Here is a 23,520-nt window from a genome sequence, read left to right as displayed (position 1 = left end):
TTCTGTTTGGGCTCCATCTCCGGCAGTCGTGTTGGCCGCGACTTGAGATACGAGGACGTCCGCGACTTCCAGGCCGACACTGTGTTCGCGCGACAGTCCATCGGGTGGGGCAGTAACTGAAGGTGGCTCTCTACCTGGACGCAGCTCGCTCCCTGGAGGCGGTAGCCCTCGGCAGTCGAAGACCGGCACAGAAACGGGATGCGGCGGCTCTCCACCTAGTGCATGCCGTAGCCGTCTCGAATCTGAAAGTGATCTAGGCCACTAAGTGGTTTTTGGTGAATAATGACAAAATATATGTATATTTAATCGTGTGATTGAGCATGTGTGCAGGTAATAAGTTTGTACAGGTGAAACAAATGACGACGTACGACCCCTGAAAAAGGAAATGAAAAAGGCGTAATTCAAACATACTCAAGAGATTAGATCTTATATTTAAAATTTGAGTATAAACACCGTACTATAAAGGACTTATTCAAAAGTGTTGAGACTCAAAAGAACTTAGACCGACATTTGTGAGACACAAATACCACTCAAAAGAGCAAAACGGGTCATTCCAGGCCGTTCCAGGACCTCTTCCGCTCGGATTCGATCCACACCTCAAGCCTCCAGGAATCGATCCAGAGCCTGCCGGCTGCCGCACGGAGGGATTCAGCGAGAGGCGGCCGGGCGGCGGAAGCGGAGGCGGCCAGGCGGTGCGAGCCTGGCCGCGACGGCAGCCTGGCAGATTCGGCTCCCCGGCAGCAGCTCTCCACTCCGGTAGCTACCTTCTCACCGGTAAGTTTCCCGTCGCTCCTCTCCTTTCTCTCATGTTCTAGGGTTCTTGTCGCCGTCCCTCTGTCGATGCAAAGCCCCTAGATCCCGTCGTTCTCGTTCCCCTCCTCTAGATCGAAAAGCAAGAGCGCATGAAGGTCTAGTCTAGACAGAAACTTGCAAGCAGGCTTTTCATTTTTGCTAATCTGCATGGGATGCGTGCATCAGGATCAGGTTCTTGCTTGCACGTTTTGTATTCAGTGCAAATCTAACAAACAACTAGATTAAATTATTGCAGATTAAGTAAATAATGGAAATCTGTGTTGGTTAGCATCAGGAACTTGTCGTGGTCAAAAGGATCAGTATCTTTGTCCTCTTGGTTCAGACGAATTTTGTGACTGTTCTTGGTGTTCCTTTCATTCAATTCATAAGTAATCAAGTTGGAGTGCATTCCTTTCAGACCAGTTTTCTTGAATCGAAGTTTCTGCCTATAGACTGTGAAACTTCATGGCATAAACATTTTAACTAGTTGGTTTTTGTATTTTTCCTCATAGCTGCACACTTAATGGTGTCGTCACATGTTAGCCTGACAATCTGCATGTTTTCTTGAATCATGAACCAAAGATGCTTAGTTTTAACACCATGTTAAAGATCTTGGATTCTTATTATTTCACATTGTATAAGTTCATCAAAAAAGAATATCCTTGGTATGCCCATCTTGGTGTCAGGGCAAAGGAGGGATGCACTGCACATTTGGGTCCTTTTCTGATCTGCCATGCTGCACCATTTTATCATACAACCTAGCCTTGACTTTCAGTTTGAGCCGTGAGTTTCCCTGGTAATAAATCTCGCACCCGCATGCTGTTATTGTGCGATGTTGTTGCTTGTCGTGTGGGTTTGTTTGCACCCGCATTATATAATATAAGCCACTTGAAGTTTGCATGCGTGAGTAGAGGAAAATATTCCTCAATTTGCATGATGCTGAGGCAGTTCTAATATTGTGTGGGCATGTCTGTTTTTTTTATCTCGCTGTAGTTACTGTCCAAAATAATCCCTAATACAGAATGAACTGAATTCTCTTTACTGTCAATTTTGCTATATCCAACCCATTTCATATGTGCTATACATTTATTTTGCCTTTCTGCTTGATCAATTTGAGGGCTGAAAAAAGTAGAGAATGCTGAAAAGCAAATGAAAGAGGGTAAAGTCAAGAAATCTTGGATTCAGTTGTGCAGCCTGAAATGTTCAGTTTAGAGCTTATAGCCTTATATCTTATAAGCTTATATATTTGATTTGCTTGTGTAATCGCAGGGTTTTCAATGTTAAGTTTAAGGCTAATTCTGCAACTCAGTGTCCTTACTGGAAGGTCTTTCTGTTTGCACTACGCAAGTGCCATTCTATTATGTGGAAGCTCTTTTTCTGTGGTTTTTTGTTATTTATTAGAGTTTCTTGTACTGTCCAAAAAGTGCACCATAACGAGATCGAGAACCTTATGTGAGAATTGTGTTAAACTGTATGTGCATTAGTGCTTCTGCTGGATGCGACCAAGAGAAGCTGGATCATACTAATGTTTGTCTTTCCAAAAAAATAAGCTACAAAGAGTACATATAGAGAAAGAGTTGTCCTTATTAATTCCATATGTAATCTGGTGGAAAGGTTTCATTACTGCCGAACATACAAATAAGCAGCTGGTTTTATTCCTGGTCAGGAATTCATGATCAGGTGGAATGAGTGAAACCAGGTAGAACAATTCAATCCTGACCTTGATTTATTCCAGGCCTTGATTGAATCCAGGCGTGCCGAACGAGGCTGTCGGTACCCCAGGACTGGGGTACCCCCTCTTGCTGTGACTAGGCAAGAGCCTTAGTAGTCATCCTTGACTACAACCAAACAGCCGGACCCCTGCAGTCCGAAGTCCTGTCCTCCCGACAAAGGTCCGGACCTGTTCCGCGGCCGGGGAAGGTCTGGGAACGCCACGTGTCCCAGGAAAAACAGGCGCTCAAGCGCAAGCAGCCAGGGCTCCGGACCTCCCAAGGAATCCAGACCCCCGCGGGGTCCCGGACCCCTCATAGGGTCCTGGATAGCAACCGGACCCCTCTCGAAGGGAAAGTTTGGACGCCCCGCCTCAGGGCGGTCCGGGGCCGACACGTGTATGAAGTCCTTGGTCTCCATATTGAGGTCCACCTACCTTCGCATTCATTGCAGTAGGTGGACATCCACTTTGATATAGTGGAAGCCGAGGCGTTTGACTGACCAGGGGGCACTATTGATCGCGTATTACCAAGGCAGTGGAGCCGATGGCGCCGCCCATGCCGCGTCTGCCAGTCTGCCGTAACAGTCGGATACGACGGCTCGGCTTCACCCATTATGACGCTACATAATAGCCTCAGCAGGCCACGCCGCAAGCTACGCTACTCCAACGGGCACCTAGCTGACGGAACAAGAGAAGACCCCTGTGACAGGAGAGCAGCAGTACGCATATCGAAGGAAAGATTCGCTACCACTGTAGCCGCATTCACGTTGGGCCCACCTGTCGGGGCATCGACGTCCTATGTATCCGCTCCCCCTTGATCTATAAAAGGAGGGAGCGCCGCTAGAAAACCTCAGGCTGGGCAAGAGCCAAGGCCAGCAGAGGATAGGTTCATTCACACAACCAAGACAATACATCTCCCAGTGGACGTAGGGTATTACGCTCCGGCGGCCCGAACCACTCTAAATCGAGTGTTCTTGAGTCCTTGTCTCAGCGAAGATCCAGCCCCATCGCCTAGTACTTCCCCGAGTACTCCCTCACTGGGAATAGGCGGGTGCGCTCCGCCACCCGGCTGTGGGTACCCCTAAAAATCCCCACAACATTTTGGCGCCGTCCGTGGGGAGGACAGGCGTTGGCTGGATCTTCAGGCCTCTAGGCTGTGTTCTCCCTCTGCAACGGCGAACTTGAAGATGAAGGAAGGCACACTCACTCCGCATGCTATGGCACCGGCACTCCGACGCCCTCGGTGCGGCGGCGCACGGCAGCGGCGCCTGCTGTGTGTCGCCACCGCGACACCTCAGAGCCGGCGTAGCAACGCACAGCGGAGGCGCCGCTGCGCGCCGCTGCTCCTACGTCGACTCAAGGTTTTCTCTCAAGCAACGGCCACGCCTCCTCAGCGGTGGCATGGTGTCGGCTCAAGGCTTTCTCTCAACATGGAGCCTGGAGCCGACGGCCATCCCGGAGGAAGTTGACCGTGTCGTCCCGCCGTCTCCAGCGCCGGAGATCCACCTCAGCGTTGCTCGGTGCTGCTGCAGACAGGACCCCGCCTCCTCGTGCGGGGGCCCCTGGCGCTAGCACCAAGGACAAGCCGGCGAACGACCGCACTTCTCCACGCGTCGCACCGGTCCATCTGCTGCGCAAGGGCTCTGGTTTCCATCGGCAACGGCGACGGCAGGGGGAGGGGGCCTCTTCCATTCAAAGCCAAAGAATTTGTCTCATGCCATGTAAGCATGTGACAGCTCTTAGGCAAGGAGGGGTCCCCCGAGCTCCCGAGGTGATGCTGGATGATGCGGTTCAGGCACGTTCAGGGCGCCTTCACCTCCGAAGAAGAACACGCTGTATAGCATGCAGCCGTAGGTTACTCCTAAGAAAGGAATGAGAGATTTTCTCCTTTGTAATAGCGTGGTGTCTACGTGTGTGTCCAGAGCGGTCAAGGTCCGACCTTGTAAACCCGACCTCTGGCCCTATCACACAAACAGGCAAAAGCGGTCCGGAGCGGTGGAGGTCCGTCCTCGTAATCCCGACCTCCGATGTATACCGTGACAACCACAATAATAAAGGAGATTTTCCTCCTCAGTTTTGCCTAGGCTCCACCCTGATTACATTTATTCGCCTTGGTTTAACTATTCTTTTCTCTTGACCGGAGTTTCCCTTATTGCTAACAATCCAAGTTAAGTTGCTGGCTTGTGGTCAGGTAAAGACACCCCTTCTAGCTGGAAGGCGGTCCGGACCCCTAAGGACCTGCTCTGGAGAAGTGGTATTTGTATCCTGGGGTAGAGAAGCTCCGCGTGGCTTAGCCTGGTAATGTACCCTAAGTTTACGTACTTCACTACCCTGTTACAAGTACTCTAGTATCCAGGACTGCTGACTTTAGAGGTCCCGGGCTCTCTTCTAGTATAAGGCTTGGTTTCTTTGCACCTTACTATGAGGTCCGGTAACATGCTTCATCGGATTGTCAGCCACGGTCGCTCCAAGTCCACTCCGGTGGCCCGCTCCGGCGGAGACCGCTCGCCACGGTCGCTCCAAGTCCACTCCGGTGGCCCGCTCCGGCGGAGACCGCTCGCCACGGTCGCTCCAAGTCCACTCCGGTGGCCCGCTCCGGCGGAGACCGCTCGCCACGGTCGCTCCAAGTCCACTCCGGTGGCCCGCTCCGGCGGAGACCGCTCGCCACGGTCGCTCCAAGTCCACTCCGGTGGCCCGCTCCGGCGGAGACCGCTCGCCACGGTCGCTCCAAGTCCACTCCGGTGGCCCGCTCCGGCGGAGACCGCTCGCCACGGTCGCTCCAAGTCCACTCCGGTGGCCCGCTCCGGCGGAGACCGCTCGCCACGGTCGTTCCAAGTCCACTCCGGTGGCCCGCTCCGGCGGAGACCGCTCGCCACGGTCGCTCCAAGTCCACTCCGGTGGCCCGCTCCGGCGGAGACCGCTCGCCACGGTCGTTCCAAGTCCACTCCGGTGGCCCGCTCCGGCGGAGACCGCTCGCCCCGGTCGCTCCAAGTCCACTCCGGTGGCCCGCTCCGGCGGAGACGGTCGACAAAAGCCGGGTCCGGGAAGTAGTGCTACCCCCTGAGCGATCCGAAGTCCGTGTAGCCGCTTAGCTTGGTTCTGTACCCTAAGCCTACACCTTCGTCGCCCCGTGGAGAGCACTCTAGTACCTAAACCAGGCAACAATCATACCGGCCTCAGGGGTCCGGGATGCCCACTCTCTCCAAGAGCACACCAACGCAATCAAGTTGCGTCGGAACACATCACGGTGGTGGCCCCACCCGCGGGTTCATACCTCTCCCGAGGTGGGCCCGGGGGCCACTGTCGGTACCCCAGGACTGGGGTACCCCCTCTTGCTGTGACTAGGCAAGAGCCTTAGTAGTCATCCTTGACTACAACCAAACAGCCGGACCCCTGCAGTCCGAAGTCCTGTCCTCCCGACAAAGGTCCGGACCTGTTCCGCGGCCGGGGAAGGTCTGGGAACGCCACGTGTCCCAGGAAAAACAGGCGCTCAAGCGCAAGCAGCCAGGGCTCCGGACCTCCCAAGGAATCCAGACCCCCGCGGGGTCCCGGACCCCTCATAGGGTCCTGGATAGCAACCGGACCCCTCTCGAAGGGAAAGTTTGGACGCCCCGCCTCAGGGCGGTCCGGGGCCGACACGTGTATGAAGTCCTTGGTCTCCATATTGAGGTCCACCTACCTTCGCATTCATTGCAGTAGGTGGACATCCACTTTGATATAGTGGAAGCCGAGGCGTTTGACTGACCAGGGGGCACTATTGATCGCGTATTACCAAGGCAGTGGAGCCGATGGCGCCGCCCATGCCGCGTCTGCCAGTCTGCCGTAACAGTCGGATACGACGGCTCGGCTTCACCCATTATGACGCTACATAATAGCCTCAGCAGGCCACGCCGCAAGCTACGCTACTCCAACGGGCACCTAGCTGACGGAACAAGAGAAGACCCCTGTGACAGGAGAGCAGCAGTACGCATATCGAAGGAAAGATTCGCTACCACTGTAGCCGCATTCACGTTGGGCCCACCTGTCGGGGCATCGACGTCCTATGTATCCGCTCCCCCTTGATCTATAAAAGGAGGGAGCGCCGCTAGAAAACCTCAGGCTGGGCAAGAGCCAAGGCCAGCAGAGGATAGGTTCATTCACACAACCAAGACAATACATCTCCCAGTGGACGTAGGGTATTACGCTCCGGCGGCCCGAACCACTCTAAATCGAGTGTTCTTGAGTCCTTGTCTCAGCGAAGATCCAGCCCCATCGCCTAGTACTTCCCCGAGTACTCCCTCACTGGGAATAGGCGGGTGCGCTCCGCCACCCGGCTGTGGGTACCCCTAAAAATCCCCACAACAGAGGCCTAAATAGGTGCCTTCTACGAACTCGTCTCTCCCCCCGACGAAGCATCCTCGTCACCGTCAGTGCCGGCGATGCAGCGGCACGGCGCCTCCGGCCGGCCTTCGGGCACGGACGGCTCTGACTTCTCCTACCGCATGGTCGTCGAATCCCGTAAGCACCCACCGCCCAAACCCTCCAAACCCTCGGGCCCAACGCCTCGTCAGCATCTCTCTCCTAACCTCCTCGATCCTCGCGATTTTACAGGGTACCAGAGGGTTGCCGAGTGCAGATCCCGCCTCGCGCGCCTCATCCTCGTGCAGGTGATGGCACAGCTCGGCTCATGGATTCACTCCATCTCTTGCCGTCGTTGGCGGTGATCTGACGTGTTCGTGTGGTTTGCTTCCTGCAGGCACTGCACCAGGTAGCTGGGGGCGCCTTGCTGCTGCTATCCTTGTCCAAGGGGAAGGAAGTGAACAAGTTCGCCATGCTGTCCGCGGCTGCGGGACTGCTGGCTATAGTGGTGGGCGAATTAGGTGATGTTTCTGTGTTAACTTCAATTGCTTTGATTCATCCTTATATTTTTCTACCAAAAAAGAATTGGATCGACCTAGCTCTTAGCCTCGACCCTCGAGTGTAGAAAACTGCACTAGTTCCTTACAACTTTACAAGTCTCAAGTTCAATAAAAGGATCCGTGGCACATTGGCACTCAATGGGCAGTGACATTGGAAATGTTATATTAGTTGTCGATGTTTCATTGATGCGCTTCTTGTTTAGGTTTTTTCGGATTAGTTGGATCAGCTATCTAAGAAATTCAGAATTTCAGATCTATTTTTGCTAGAACCAGCAAGCTTGTTTACTATATTCTTGGCATCCATATCAAGAAACTCTGCCAAGGGTTCTATATCCACTTGTACTCTTGGCCATTGTATTAGGAATTTAGGATCAGCTGGTAGGCATTAAAGCTCCAACTCACTGCCTTCCAAAACAACCAGTAAATTGCATCAATCTTCACAAAGATTAAGTTTGTGATATTTTCTCTAAAAACCTTTGTCATTTGGACAGCTAAAGAAATTAACACCTTCATTCTTTTTTTTTTCCCAATCAATCACCCATTGTCAGATTATTGATTATATTCAGCTGATGTTGCTATTTGGTACTTCACAGGACGAAAGCGGACTATGGCAGTGCTGCTTCGGCTTTACACAAGCTTGTCATCAATTACTGTTGCATTCTCTATGACGTGCATCATCCGCTCAGAATTGTTCTCAAAGGTTTGGGCTCTAAAATTCAGAATTTAGATTTTTGCGAGATGCATGAGTACATTATTTTTCTGCCTCTTGATACTATCCAATGAGCTCAACCTTCTTCAACTTTTGATGAAGCAGCCTGGCCCATTAGACTGTCATTTCATTTAAATTCAGTTGTAGAGGTTTTACTTAAGCAGCAATAATATAGTCTTGTTCTCACTTTAGTCCTGCTAATGTAACGACTTCCCGGAATCATGCTCGAGAGTCAGATGGGCATTGGTTAGTGCAATTGTGAACTAACCAAACATATAGTAGAAATATTGCAAACCTTACCCATTTGTAGAACCTTTAGAGGTAGATAAACACTAGTTGAAGTCCCCCCTGGGGAGTACATTTACAAGAATGAGACTGAAAGGAGTTAACCTTGGGCCTGCATGGGCAGTGTTCGATACTTCAATGCTAAATGGTCTTGGCTTGTTTAAGTTAGATGCAAGAATTGTCCATCCAAATTTAGACCTAGCTTCGAGTTACTGGCTTACTGCTGAATAAACTGAACGTGCATTAATTGGTGGCTTCATATTGTTGGTATATCCAGTCCCCAACAAAAACTTTGATTCAGGTATCAAATCAGTACCAAAATAGGGCAAAAATATCTCTGGCACTGAATTTATATGTAGCGACTCCATATTACAGAAACTTATGCTACCAGCCAGAAGACTGACAAATAGAGGGCCAACTAAGTCTTTGGGATGATCCAGCTATGAAGAAGCTGGATTTGCCACATTGAGTAATGATAGAGCATCACAATCACTGCATGTAAAGCATATGACCGAGTAGAATGGTGTTTCTTGGAGAAAATTATGCTGAAAATGGGCTTTGATCGTAGATGGGTGAAAATTATTATGGCATGTGTTACATCTGTTCAATATAGTGTAAGATTCAACTCGATGAAGACAGAAGTATTCAAGCCAACAAGGGGACTTAGACAAGGAGATCCCCTGTCTCCCTACCTGTTCTTGCTTGTTGCAGAAGGATTATCAAGCATGTTAAAAGGAGCAGAAGATAAAGGAGAATTAGAGGGAATCAAAGTTTGTCGGGATGCGCCAATGATCTCACACTTATTATTTGCTGATGATTCTCTGATCCTAATGCATGCTGACAAACAAAATGCAGAGAACTTGAAAGCCATACTAGACAAGTATTGCGAAAACTCGGGCCAGATGATAAGTGGGGCAAAATCAAGTATTTTTTCAGTGAAAATACAGAAGTTGTGGTGAAGGGAGAGGTATTCAAGCTCTGGATATTATGACTGAATCTTTAAACGATAAATATTTGGGACTCCCAGCTCTTGTCGGTTCAGATTGAAGTGATTGTTTTCGCCATCTAATTGATAGAGTTCGAGCTAGAACAAATGGATGGAAGGAGAAGCAGCTAAGCATGGGAGGAAAGGAGGTGTTTATCAAGTCCATTGCCCAAGCCATTCCAGTATATGCGATGATGGTGTTCAAAATCCCGAAAAACATTTGTAAAGGGATCTCCGATGCCATCTCACAATTCTGGTGGGGCGACGACAATGAACACAAGAAAATTCATTGGAAAGCATGGTGGAAATTATGCATCCCAAAAAGAAGAGGTGGTATGGGTTTCAGAGATTTACACAGCTTTAACATTGCAATGCTTGCAAAACAAGTAAGGAGGCTGCTAAGTGATCCTGATTCCCTCAGTGCTAGGGTGATGAGAGCAAGGTATTATCCTGATGGAAAACTCTTGAATGCAAAGTTGAAAAGTGGGAGCTCCTATACTTGGCAAAGTGTCCTAGCTGGACTAGAATGTTTCAAATATATGGCATGTGGGGGATGGAACCCAGATAAACATATGGGAGGACAATTTGGTTTCCATCAAGCCATAATCTGAAAATTCAAACACCTCGTGGTACCAATATAGTAAGGACAGTCAACGAACTAATAAATCTAGTGGATGGGAGCTGGTATGTGGACCTAATTAAATCTTTATTTTGGCCAATTGATGTACATTGTATCCTTCAAATTCCTATCTCACCAGGAAGAGAGGATGTTGTTGCATGGCATCATAACCGGAATGGTTTGTTCACAGTCAGGTCTGCCTATCACTCTCAATGGGAATATAAATTTGAAAGAAGAAGAACAGGAGAAGGAAGGCATGCAAGTGGAGTGGGAGACAACCCAGTGTGGGACAGACTATGGAAGCTTGACATTCCAGGGAAGATTAAAATATTTGATTGGCGTGTTTTGCATGGGATGATCCCTTGTCATGGTGTTCTAGCAAACAAACACATTGGAAATCAGGGAAGCTGTCCCCTATGTCCATCGGGATGTGAGGATATCAAACGCATGTTGTTTACGTGCGACAGAGCGCGAGAGGTATGGAGATGCCTAGGAGTGTGGGACAAAATTGAGGAGGTGCTAAACATTGACCGATCAGGTTCAATTTTGATGGAGGAGATTATTCGATTAGGTACGAAAATCCCATCTCTGAATAATGTGAGTTTTGTGGAACTAGTGTTAACAGCTGGATGGTATATGTGGTGGGAGAGAAGGAAATTTGTGCACGGAAAAAGCATTCAAACACCATTCACATCAGCAATGTCGATTGCAGCGTTGACTAGCAATTACATGAGGTCCATGAGGAAAACAAGTAATATACGCCAAGGATGGAAGAAACACCCAGAAGGAAAACTGATGGTGAATGTGGATGCAGCTTTTGACATTGGTACGGGAAGTGGGAGTACTGGAGTTATCATCAGAGATGAGAAAGGACAGTGGATTGCAGCTGCTCATAGCTTCTTACCACATGTTATTGATGCCCCAATGGCGGAGGCATATGCACTTAAAGAAGGATTGATGCTGGCGCAACATATAGGATGCAATTGGTTCATTATACAAACTGACTGCATGCTGGTTGTGGAGACGATGAATGATGGAGGTTTCTCGGCAACAGCGGCGACGGCAATTTATGATGATTGCATTATTTTGTGGAGCGGATTCGACAGTATATCCATTGAACATTGTAATAGGGAGGCTCGGGTAGCTCATGAGCTTGCTAGGAAAGCTTTTTCATCGAAATCGTCTTGTATTTGGGTTGATGAACCCCCTAGCTTCAGATCAATAAAGCTCGCCGAATGGCTCCCCGCCCAAAAAAAAACACTGTATGTAAAGCACATAACGACATTAGATTTGAGAGGTTTAATAGTCAGGTTGAAAGTCATAAGCCTGTTTGGCAGAACAAAAATATCTTGTCTCTTTCAGTGTCGTGCCCACATGGCTGACATAGTTGACAGGTAATCTCAATAATTCCACCAGCAGTGACTCAAGTCTGCACATTCCATCCTGAAATTAGCTATCATGTTCATGCCAGTATTCTAGCGTCAGATAAACTGGAGTTAATCTTTGGCGTTAGTCAATTTGTGGCCACAATTTTGTTTCTTTCGCTTCCACCTCCTGCAAATGGTGGAATTGAGTGAGGCATTACTTTTGCACTTGGAATTTGGAAATTCCTTTTCCATGCCTTTGTGTATGAATCAGTCTTTTGTACAATGAAGTTATGATTTTTGTCTCTCGACAAACAATGAAGTAATGATTACAACTATCTTTTGGGATTATGAATATTATCATATATTTGCATTTTTTTTTGCCTAGGTTATGAAGCAAAACACAGAAGCCATCACAAGCTATGAACTGTTTGATGCTGTTCGAGTTGCTCTTGGTAAGTTCCAACTCCTGAATATCTCAAGTTACTGTCAAAGAATTTGTTGCTAACTTGTATGGTCTACCGTCCAATTTGTCAGGTATCCTGCTTCAAATGGTGGTTGTAGCGACAACTACCAGACTTCTGCAGAACATGTCTCCTCCCAAGAGAGCTTCATGAATGTTAATGACATTGTAGCTATGTGCTTGACCATTAGAAATGATTCAAAACTTCGAGTTAAATATCTATCAAGTTCTATAGACTTGTAACGAGGAAGCTGGTGGACAACCTTCTCAGCAATCATGAGTTGCTTGTGTCATCTTTTGTGTTATCCTTTTACTTCTTCCCTTTATCTGAATCTGGAAAATTCGGAGTGATCAATGCACTTTGCAAGCAAAAAAGGCTAATGAAACAATTTCTGTCGATCATCTCCGCATGATGTGTGGGTAATCTGTTATCATGTTTTTGTTGCTGGCAGTTGCTACCCCTGCCGGTGGTTTCATATGCCGAATTCAGCTCTGGGCAAATGGGGGACCTGTTCGTTGCCGAAGCATCTTGCTGAAAGCACAAGATAACCGTCAGGCATCACTTTCAGGGTGCAAACCATCGATCTAGTCCTGCATACGAAAGGATGGCGATGATACGTTCGATATCTTCAGTTATCGCAACTGCTGTAAAAACATGACTCTTGAGTAGTTGAGTGTGACCTGTAACTACACCTGTCCGTTTGTTTTGCTGTGTTTCATGGCCTTGTGAATTTGCAGTCGATTGGAATGTTGCGTTTCGAGGGAAGCCTCTGGATTTGTTCTGCACGCCTTTCACTCTGCTGTCACTGACCAGTGCTCGCCGGCTTGGGCGTTGAAAAGGCTTCCGTGTGTACAACTGCAACGGTACCAAGGCTTTTGGAGTTCTTGCTTCTACTCAACCTAGATGGTTTGTAGCTGTCTTGGTCACCGGTATTATCGTGCGGTACTCGTAGCAGCAGTTCATCCGAGCAGTAAACATGGGTAGCCACTGTTTGTCTCCCATAACCAATCTACTGAAGCTTAACTTTAAACCCACATGACAGCAGAGTATGTTCTTGATCTGGAGTGGCAGATACAGATCTCTAAGTTCAATATCGTTGCAAATATCGAAAGTGCCCTGGTGGCTGGTGCTGATTTGTTGTGAGAGAAAAATACTGCCGGCTGGCTGGTGGCCAGTGGCTTGTGCTGGTTTGATGTGAGAGAAAAAAAATGTTGGCTGGCTGGGGAAGCAGCCAGCAGAACAGAGTGAATGTTAATGCCGGGTCTCATTCGGTATGTCGCATCAGTATTTATAAAACTGAATAACAATGCATGTACTATATATATCATAAAAATCCATGGACGAGACACGAAACTTGTAACACTGTCCAGGCACGGGTGCGGTACACGACAGCCAGTCCGTGGGTTTTCCATTGCCAATGCCACCCACCAACACGTCACAAGAATCAGATGCGATCAAGCTCTACGACCGCTATGATCATTCTCGCTCAGACGGCGAACAGCGCAGACGCAGAGAAACGTATAAAATACGATACTATACGTACGTATGCACAAGGCACACGGCATGTACATCAGTACATGCCTATATACACGAGGGCAACAACCAACAACACCACCTTTGGTTAGGGCATCTTCTTGGCCATGGCGTTGACGATGCCGAGCGCGTTGGCCGTGAGGTGCACGACGCCGACGACGTGCCCGCGCACGGCCTCCCTCACGCCGCCGCCGCCCGCGGCCTCCGCCCTGAACCCCTCCACGCACATGTCGCCGTCCGTCAGCGCCGCGCTCGCCCACGCCTGCACGCTGCCCACCTCGAACCGCGCGTCCCGGCGGCTGCTCGCGGCCTGCCCGCCCCGGCGCCGCTCCTCCTTCCCGAGCCGGGCCATGGCCTCCGCGGACTGCCGCAGCAGGTCCTCGGCGCCCCCGAGCATGCTGACGCAGTCCCGTGCGGCCTCGGCGGCCGCGGGCGCCAGGTGGCCCGCGGCCGCCACCGCCTTCACCGCGGCCGTCGCCGCCCGCGCGCCGCCCCGCGCCGCCGTCAGCGCCGCCCACGACAGGCGCGCCGGGCTGGACCCGACTGCCGCCGCGTACGGCGCCAGCGTCGCGTCGCACAGCGCCGGGTACTCCGTCCCCGCGCACCACGACCTCACGAAGCCCGGCACAGGGTCCGGGGACGGCGACGGAGGTGCTGGCCGCGCCGCGGCGCCCCCGCCGCAGCACCAGCTCATCATCGAGAGCACCAGGAGAAGAAGCGGCGGCAGCATCGACACGACGCCGCCACGTCGGTGCAGTGCCATGGCCGAGCGGCGAGTGGCGCACGGGTTTCAGAGTTTGCGTGGAGGGAGCGCCGGATTTGCAGCGCGGGCGCGTCGGGTTTTATAGGGGCAAGAGGATAAGGTCTCGCGGCCCATAAGGCTGGCGGCTACGCGTAGTATGGCTGGCTGGACCGGCTCGCCATCTCTGGCCAGAACACGCGACGCCGGCCGTGCTCCGCCCCCCCCCCCCCCTCCTGTGTGGACAGTGGAGCGCGCACGGAGCTGGAGGGAGCTAGGTAAGCTCTGGACGCGTATCAGCCAACAGCCCAGCAGCCAACGTGTTGCGCGCGGAGATTTTGCGAGGCGGCGTGGGGGGTTTGGGCGTGCCTAGCCACGCCCAGCGGCCAGCGCGGACGAACTGTGACGTGCACGGCGCGACATGAGAACCTGCACGGCCAGCTCTGTGGATCCCACAGGCTCTGCTATGGGAACACGAGGTCGGTCGATCAGATTTCAAATCCCATGACGGCGGCGCGCCAAAGCTGGCGGGGCCGTCGCGAGGCGAGGTTCCTTTTCAGGGCGTGGGGGGACCGAATCGACGGCGCTGCCTGGGCGTCTCCGTCTGACTGAGATCCCCATTGGCCGCCGGCTGCCCATCGCCGTCAGGTAGGCTCGAGTCGGACGAATCACTGCGGCGGGCGGCGGGGACCGGCTGTTTCGTCCGTTGCGCGACCCCCCGGGGGACGCCGAAACTGAATTGCAAACCGCTCCCAGGCCAGCCGACATGGATGCACACGGCACAATCGTTTCTATTTCCAAGCAAACATTTTCCGATATTTGCGCCCTTTTATGTGATATACTATCTATGGTCATCTTTTTTCTCAACATTGTGGTTGCCCTTAGGGCAGCTCCAGTGTGCTCCCAAAACAAACAGAGAAAAAGTATGGCTTGACTAAACCAAACTGAGAGCATTGTAGCAGCCGACTGCTTGATGTCAGAACCAAAATAAAGCATGCAGATGATTCGAATCATGCGCTGCTATCCCAGTTAAACTATTCCACACATACTCGATTGCGGAGGCGTCGCATGCAGCAGTAGAGCTAGCGAACCATGCTTCTGTTCGGCTTAGGTGGATTCCAAAAGTCGAACATGGACCCGAGGTGCCCTTAGATCAACATCGCAATTATAGGCGAGGATGTAGGACTTTTTGGCAGGTCTTCAGCTCCGGCTCCCGTGGCAGCTCCTGTTGAAATCTTACCAAATGTTTCAGAAGTGGAGCGGCTCTGCCCCGTAGCATGTGAGAGTCGAAAAAATAACTTTGGCTGTAAGAAAGCCAGTGGAGCAGTCAGAGCCACAAAAATCAGCTCCGCCAGCCTACCCTTTTCTAGGAGAGTTGGAGACCTCCCAAACAGCCCGTAGCTGCTCCTGCAACTTGCCCTCCTGCCGAACGCAGAGCATGCATGACTGCTGTTGACCCGTCAATCGGCCCTGTTTGGATTGTTCTAGCTCCTAGAACACATGTTTTTCGAAAAAAAATCTCGCTAGAGTACTAAATGGAGTTTATTTGCTAAACTTCTTTAGGAATGAATACAACTTTTCGCGACGAATCTAATGACGGTAATTAATTGATAATTTGCTACAGTGATGCTACAATAACCATTCTCTAATCACGCGGTCAAAGACCTCATTAGATTCTTCAGGGCTCCTAGCGCAGAGATTGTGTAGTTAGTTTTATAAATTACTTTCATTTAATATCAGTAATTAACGGTCAAAGTTCCCTAGCACAAGTTGTGCTAGGAAACCAAACACCTTGTCGTTGCCCCGCTGGCCGTTGGGTTGGGGAGGCTCCCCTGGCGCCGTCCCCACCACCCGCGGGCCGCGGCCTCCCCCACGAACCCCTTGCACTTGTCGTCGTTCGTCAGCGCCGCGCTCGCCCACGTCAGTAGCACGATGCATGTCCGACTGGAACCTCACGTCATCCCTGCCGCTCGCGGCCTGCTCATGCCCTCCCCCGGGCCGCGCCATGGCCTCCACCGGCCGCCGCCGCAGCGTGCGTACCCACGGCGCTCACGCCGTCGCGCGCCGCCACGGGCGCGCCAACGTGTTTCGTATTGTCTCCGATCTCATGTGAGTGCGGGATCGCAACAACACCGCATCCTAATCCTCCTGCGTCCCGTAGGCATGGCCGTGCATGAGATTTTTTTAGAGAAAAGGATCGCTCCCACTTTATTTCAAGGAAACAAAGCAAAGGTTCAGGTTCAGTACAAAAAACAGGAGTTCACAAGCTCCACAAAGGTTTCACAGCCCTTACGAAGCTAAGTATCTAGTGAGGTAACATCCGACACGGAGGGAGCAACGCAGGGTAACCCATCAGCCATTACATTCTCATCTTCAGAGAGACCTCCCAGCGCTGCCTGCACACCCACATTGTTCCAGACCACCTGTCCATCTGATGCTACCAAATCTGATTGTGTCGCCGTCTGGAAGCTTGAGGGGACCGTCGTCACCTGCCCATCCCAGGACAGGCGCAGGGGTCTGTGTAATCTTGATGTGAGGACTTCCATCACTTGGTCCAAGTCTTGTAAGTCTGCAGTTTTGCACAGAGCTCTCCAGTTTCTTAAGGTCTTGATCAGCTTTGCCAGCAAATCCTTCTGGCACCTCCACTGTTTTGCCTGAAAACAAAGTTCATTACGCATTTTCCAAGTACACCACATCAATGCAGCACAGCAAGTGTTCATGGTAGCATTTTTTTTGTTACTGATCCACCATCTGGCCACCGATTCAAAGTCAGTGCCCAGATTTCTATCAAAGATCTCAGAGAGGAGAAGCCACATGGTTGTAGGCACACAACATTCAAAAAATAAATGATGTACCGTCTCAGATTCTGCACAGAAGAGGCAGCTGAGATCATCTAAATTCTGTCTCTTGGCTAAGTTTGATCTAGTCAAAGTTTTATTGTTTGCCATCAGCCAGAGAAAGATATGTATCCTGGGAGGGACATTGAGCCACCAAACAGCAGGTGTATGTACAGGTTGAATCCCCCGGAAGCTAACAGCTCTATACATGGGGTGCACAACAAAATGACCATTCACTTGGAAAGTCCAAATGATAGAGTCACAATCAGTTTCAAAACTGACCAACTCAACTAAGGAGACTAGTTCCTCCCACATTCTAATCAATCTAGGCTCTACTCTTCTCCTGAAGGAGATCTTTAAAGTTCTACCATCCCAAACCGAGGCTAAGCTCACATTCTTCTGATCAGCTAAAATATAGAGATCCCAAAACTGGGTTGCCAGACAGCAAGTTCCAACCCAGGTGTCCTCCCAGAACCTAATGGTTCTACCATCTCCAACCTTCCACCTCACCCCCATGTGGGCAGCTTTACAAGCCCACATCACTCCTTTCCAAAAAGGAGAAGCATTAAGATCAGGGCAGCAGAAGATATTGGGATTTTTGCAGTTATATTTAAAGTCAATAATCTTTTTCCAAATTGCAGTCTCACTCAAGTGGTATCAATTGATCCATGAGGCTAAGAGGTAGAGATTTAAAGAACTTAGGTCAGGAATCCCCCAGCCCCCATAGTCTTTTTCCTGAGCCAAGCTTGGCCAGTTTGAAAGGTGATATTTGTGTTTTCCTTCATTATCATTCCACAAAAAGTTCCCCATCTGAGAGTTAACACTCTCAAATAGCCCATTTAGGAAATTTAATCACAGAGAGTAGGTAGATAGGTATGCTAGCAAGACAAGATTTCAAAAGGGTGAGTTTTTCAGCACTAGAAATGAGTTTGCCTCTCCAGCCAGCCACTCTTTTAATGAGTTTATCCACCACAAGTTGAATATCCTCTCTCTTGAGTTTAGAAAAGTGAAGGGGCACCCCCAGGTACTTAATTGGAAAAGAGCCAACTTTGCAATAGAACAGTCTAGCAAAGTTGTTGTTTTCATTTTCATCCAAACCTAAGATCAACAGGTCACACTTGGCATAATTGATCCTCATTCCTGAGAGATTCTCAAAACAAGTAAGTAGCCATTTAAAGTTCCTGGCCTGGTACAGGTTATTTTCTAGGAAAAGGAGAGTGTCATCAGCATACTGCAGGCTGATGATCCCTCCTTCAAAAACATCAGGCAAAAGCCCTCGGATTAGATTTGCTCTAGCTGCCTTAATAAGCATTTTGGTAAAGACATCTACCACAATATTGAAAAGTAGGGGGGACAAGGGGTCTCCCTGCCTAAGCCCTTTACCAGGGGTGAAAAAACTGTTGTTCTCATCATTGAGTCTAACACAAACAGAACCACCTTTAACAAGGCTTAGTATCCAGCCAATCCATTTAGGGCTAAAGCCTCTTGTCTTCAAGACTTCCTCAAGGAAGCTCCAGTTAACTCTATCGTACGCTTTCTCATAATCCAACTTCAAAAATACTCCAGATTCTTTCTTCCTTGCTACCTCATGAATGATTTCATGTGCAGCTACCACACTCTCTAAAATATATCTCCCCTTGATAAAGACTATTTGATTAGGAGAGATGAGTCGCTCACTAATCTTAATTAGCCTATTATTCAAGGCTTTGCTAAAGATTTTTAGACTACAGTTAATAAGGACAATAGGCCTGAATTTTTTTTAACTCTGTAGCCTCAGCTTTCTTTGGGATCAGGGTCAGCATTACATAGTTAAGTCTAGCAATGTCCAACTCTCCTACTTCAAACTTCCTGACCGTATTCATGAGATCTGTCTTAATCACCTCCCAAAATTTTTGATAGAAAAGGAAAAGGAAGCCATCAAGTTCTGGAGCTCCATCAGCATAAGACCCAAAGACAGCTTCCTTGATTTCTTCTTCTGAGAGGGGAGCTTCTAGGAGATTATTCTCCTCAGCAGTGATGTAATCACTTTCCTCCCAGAAGTTCTCATCTAGATGTATATCAATTTTTTCCTCATAACCAAAGAGCTTTTTATAAAAATCCACCGCAAGGCCCCCGTGCATGAGATCACAAGTTCACAGCACCGCATGGCTGTGGTTGGTGGTTCCGCGTGCCGGGCTCAGGAGAGGTCGGCAGCACATTTCACGCGCGCGAAGGCCCGGCGTGTTGGGAGATTTTGCTGTTTCGTCGGCGGCCGGGCCGGGCCTGGGCGAGCGGGCTGCTACGGGGGATGGCACGCGTGGCGGCTGCTAACGATGAGATTACTTTCAGGGCGTGGCGGGGGCTGATCAATGGCGTTCCCGTCTCACCTTCCAGGTCGCCATCGCCGCCGGCTGGACTGGAGCTAGGCTGCTTGGCGTTTGGCTTGGCGCCCCAGCACTGTGTACAGACGGGAAACATGCAGATCAACATCGCCGCGTCGCTCGCTGGCTGCTCCCGGTCGACATGGCGAATCGGGTACTACTCCATCGCCGCGAGGAGAGATGTAGTCATGCGGATACTTTCCCCGGAAGGAGAGCGCTCTGAACTGGATTATTAGTATCGACGATTGGCTGCTCAATACTCCATTTTTTTCCAAGCAGGACTGGAGCTGATGTGATAGTGGCTGTTCATGCAACTTGGTCTCCTGCGGAAATGAAGAGCAATCCATCAACCAATCATACGCCTCGTCGTGGGGTACCACGGCTAAGGCTTCGTTCAGTTACGTGGGAATAATTCCTAGACGCACTGTTTCTCCATTAATTTACATAGCGAGCGGGCGGCTGCTTTGGCAAAATGGCAACCGAGCTGAGCCGATCACGGCTAGGGATGGCAACGGGTATATACCCGTCGGGTAGTGGCCACCCATACCCGTACCCGTTAGGATTAAATTTTACCCGTCGGGTTACCCGTACCCGCATACGGGTAAGAAAATGATTCCATACCCGTACCCGTCGGGTAATTTTTACCCGTCGGATAACCCACACCCGAAATCATACCCGAGTATTACATATAAATATTAGACATTCACATGAAAAATAAATCATTACAAGCTTCATTTCAACAAGTTAATGGCTCATATGGGTTAACATGAGTTAGAGAGGGTTCAACAATATATATACTAGGAGGGTTTAATTGGATTTGAGCTAAATTCATAGGTCATATGGGCTAAAATGAGTTAGATACTTAGGCTCATTTGTTTTTCCTGCGGGTATTTCTTACCCACGGGTAGGCGGGTATGGGTAGTATAAACCCACACCCGTACCCGCCATACCCAATGGGTATAGGATTTTGTCCAATAATATACCCACGGGTAGAAAAATCATTCCATACCCGCCTTCTTATCGGGTAAAACCCGTCGGGTACTCGGGTTTCGGGTACCCATTGCCATCCCTAATCACGGCACGTCTGTCACAGACTCACAGTATCATCCACAACTTGCGAGCGCACTGAATTGCCAACGGAATGTGCCAGGTGCAGGGCGCAGGGACCGCTTTTCTTTCTATTATCCTTTGCGATCCAAATATTTGTTTGGTGGTGCAATACTTGAAGAACATTAACACGACAAATCAGCTTTCCTCAAAAATAAAACACGAAAATGTTACTGATGGACGTGTATATTGTTGTTGCTGAATAAGTATTGGTTGCTGATGACAAATCCTGAAAAAAAAAGTTTTGGAGCGCTCAATATTCCTCCTCCGATCTTGTCTTGGTACGTTCGTATAGGTGAAGGGGCAGCATGTCGTCAGCGTCAGAGTGGTGCGCGGCCGCCGCTACGGCGCGTTGTACAGAGGCTGAAGGGAGTGCCCGGCCGGCGCCGTGGCGCCGCCGCCACGGCAGCGAGGGTTCCACCCGGGCCACGGGAAGACGCCCCGCCGCGCGGGTACGCGCGGCCCGCAGCGAGCCTCGTGCTCCAGGCCCCGCCTCTGCTCCGGGCTGAGCGCGGAGGGGTGCTGACCAGGCCTGAACGTCCGGCTCCCCGGCGGCGCCGCGATTCTGCCGGCGACGACCTCGTCTTCTGCCCGCTCCAGTGCCGATGCCGCGGCCGTCGGCGCCTCCGCTGGTGAGTCCGCAGGCCCGCTGTCACCGCCGACGGCCGGGCCGAGCCATGCCGGAGCGGCTGGCGCCGGCGAGAGCAGGAGAGCCAGCAGGTGGGGGAGCATCACACTAGCTCGTGAGGCATGCATTGTGGCGTCTGTGACTCTTCCCAACCTTGTCTGGCTGTGTTGGATTGAGGTGAGGCAGATGGTACTTATAGGAAGTTTTTTTTTAATTTTGTAACATGTAAACGTTAATGCAGAGAGTTTTACGTTGATTCAAGGTTGTAATAGATCCTGCAAGTAACAGACACTGAATGAGAAACGTTAGCTGGAGAAAATTCCCTTCTTAGATGTCTCAGGTGTTAACTGAGACATGATATTTCAGCAGCTGATGAGGTACATTTGCGACATCGTGAGGGAAGCAGAAGAGAATCTCTTGGCGTGAAGGGGCTAATAAAGGACCCTGGCGCTCTGCACTAGCTGTACATGACTGACCTGAACAAATACAGCATCAGCCCAACAGCAATGTATCTTGCCTCACTCGGTAATAAGGTGGGACCAAATATCAGTAGGCAGTAAGGCCAATCTCAGTGAAAGTTTCATAGCCACAATTATATAGACTTAGAACTAGTTAACTGTACCAGATGTATTTCATGATGATTAAATTTTCTTTACATCTCATGAAACTCTATTATTCTTTCTCCTTGTCATGTCAGTAAAATTGATGATATTTAATATCATAAAACTCTATGATACTCCTATTGAGACCGGTCTAATCATCTCCTACAAATCAGAAGTCACAATGTGCTAGCAATGAGCTGGGTCCCACATAGAGAAAAAGTAAATGAGCCATGCATAGAATAATAGGTTGCTTAGACAATAGTGAAGCAAGGAGAGAGAGAGAGTGAAAATTTTATATTGCCTCTTACCCGGTAGTAGTGCTACATTCGGCAGCAACAACTACCTACTTTACTTGTACCCTCCACAATGTATCTTGCCGGCAGTAAACTCTTACTACCCCTCTTATCCTCCCATTGCTGGTGCCCTAACAGTATACATCGACCATCTAAATTTCTCAACTACAGCAGCACCGTTTTCTGGTCACCGAACACGAAATCTTTACTAAAATGATTGATGCTGCTCACAAGACGTATATTTGCCAGAGCGCGATCAGTAGACAGCAATAGACACAAGACAGGAGCACTTCCTGCAAATATTAGATTTCAGGCAATGGAGCATAATTTATCATCCCAAGCTCAGTTTTCCTCAGAACAAGCAACTCTAGAACTTGGCGGAGGAATCAGGGCTCTGTCAAAGCTCCCGACCAGGGCTCTCCTCTTGTCCAAGAGCTCAATCGGAACCCCTTCTCACCTTGTCTGGTGGGCTAGAGAAGTCATGCCCTAGCATCTGCATTGCTGATCAGTACAAAAAGGAATCAGTACGACCCCTGGCTCAGGTGAGATTATCACATTAGCAATTAGTCAGACACCGCAAAAAATTAGTGACATATCTTAATCTTTTTGACAGGAAATGGGACAGCGCCAATGCAGGTAATACGTCAAAAAGAAAAGGCCAAATGACAAAAAGGATTTATGTTTTCATTAAAAAAGGTTTTCGTTAAAAAGAGGCAGAACATGGAACATATAAGAGAAATAGCTCTACGGGGTAGCAAATTGTCTCCTTAGCTCAATGTCATCTTTCGTTCTTGAGGCCACCCCTGCCCCAGAAAGGGATCTGTTTGAGAAAATTCTGTGATTTTGTTCTCTGCAAATATTCCACATGGTGACACTGCAAAAGATGATTCCTAAACAGGAAGCAGACTTTAGGAAAAATTGGCAGAGCCATTATACTAATACTAAGGCGATGATTGATGGATTACAAATCAAGGGCCTACATGGCTATATGTTACAGCTGCCAAACCTCTTACAGTAAGACAGAATCACCAAACGTTAAAGCATTCAACTGTGTTCAGGTAACTGAGGAGAGGCTCTGAACCTCTGGGAAAAAAAATCTAGATCAACCATTATTCATTGGAGTGAAATTTTTTAGTCTATGCATCTTCAAGTCTTCTATCCAACCGATTCCACATGGAACATCCATGAGACAATGATTTTGCCCTAGCTCTGACTCTCATTGCAACATCAGAAGAGGGAGGAGAGGTTGGGGGGGGGGGGGGGATGCCCAGTAAAAGATGAGACCATACATACAAAGCAAATAAGCAATAAAGACTTTAATTGTCCTGTAGGTTCTTCAGTATGACAGGCTATTGGAGAGAATAATTGTATGTATTCCTCCAAACCCTAGAAGGATGTGTAATATAGTACCTATACATGGGCTCACATATACACCAACACCCCCCGCAGTCTGAACTACCGGCGCAGCGGTGTTCAAGACTGGACAACAAGAAAGCCAACACCCCCCTGCTCCTGAGCCGCCGAAGCCTCCGACTTGGCGGCGAGGAGGGCCGCGGCGAGAGCGGCGTTCGCCTGCTGCCCACGGATGCCGGGC

At 49.6% G+C, this 23,520-nt stretch overlaps 2 protein-coding genes across 3 annotated transcripts; one reads left to right on the top strand and one right to left on the bottom strand.

Annotated features, from left to right (window-relative positions):
- Positions 1 to 494: 494 nt before the first annotated feature.
- Positions 495 to 12,230, top strand: LOC120650557. Of its 2 annotated transcripts, none has more exons than XM_039927726.1 (8): positions 495 to 774; positions 2,528 to 2,558; positions 6,850 to 7,000; positions 7,094 to 7,149; positions 7,239 to 7,362; positions 7,995 to 8,101; positions 11,752 to 11,818; positions 11,901 to 12,230. In XM_039927726.1, the coding sequence occupies exons 3-8, from the start codon at positions 6,922 to 6,924 to the stop codon at positions 11,978 to 11,980; spliced, it is 513 nt and encodes a 170-aa protein (XP_039783660.1). In that variant the 5' UTR covers positions 495 to 774; positions 2,528 to 2,558; positions 6,850 to 6,921; the 3' UTR covers positions 11,981 to 12,230. The 2 variants fall into 2 exon arrangements, with proteins under 2 accessions (XP_039783660.1, XP_039783661.1); XM_039927727.1 differs by having other exon boundaries at positions 509 to 774; positions 2,545 to 2,558.
- An 884-nt stretch (positions 12,231 to 13,114) lies between these two features.
- On the bottom strand, positions 13,115 to 14,280 carry LOC120650556 (pectinesterase inhibitor 9-like). Its single transcript, XM_039927725.1, has one exon. It carries the CDS (start codon positions 14,121 to 14,123, stop codon positions 13,449 to 13,451), a length of 675 nt encoding a protein of 224 aa, XP_039783659.1. The 5' UTR covers positions 14,124 to 14,280; the 3' UTR covers positions 13,115 to 13,448.
- Positions 14,281 to 23,520: the final 9,240 nt, after the last annotated feature.

This window comes from Panicum virgatum, chromosome 9K (assembly GCF_016808335.1).
Source record: "Panicum virgatum strain AP13 chromosome 9K, P.virgatum_v5, whole genome shotgun sequence".
NCBI classification, from domain to species: Eukaryota; Viridiplantae; Streptophyta; class Magnoliopsida; order Poales; family Poaceae; genus Panicum; species Panicum virgatum.
This window is presented reverse-complemented; position numbering and strand designations above follow the sequence as displayed.

Coding starts and splice junctions, on each gene's coding strand:
- LOC120650557 (XM_039927726.1), top strand. CDS start 6,922: ATGCAGCGGCACGGCGCCTCCGGCCGGCCTTCGGGCACGGACGGCTCT. Junction 7,363..7,994: donor TATAGTGGTGGGCGAATTAG/GTGATGTTTCTG, acceptor GGTACTTCACAG/GACGAAAGCGGACTATGGCA. Junction 11,819..11,900: donor TGCTGTTCGAGTTGCTCTTG/GTAAGTTCCAAC, acceptor CCAATTTGTCAG/GTATCCTGCTTCAAATGGTG.
- LOC120650556 (XM_039927725.1), bottom strand. CDS start 14,123: ATGGCACTGCACCGACGTGGCGGCGTCGTGTCGATGCTGCCGCCGCTT.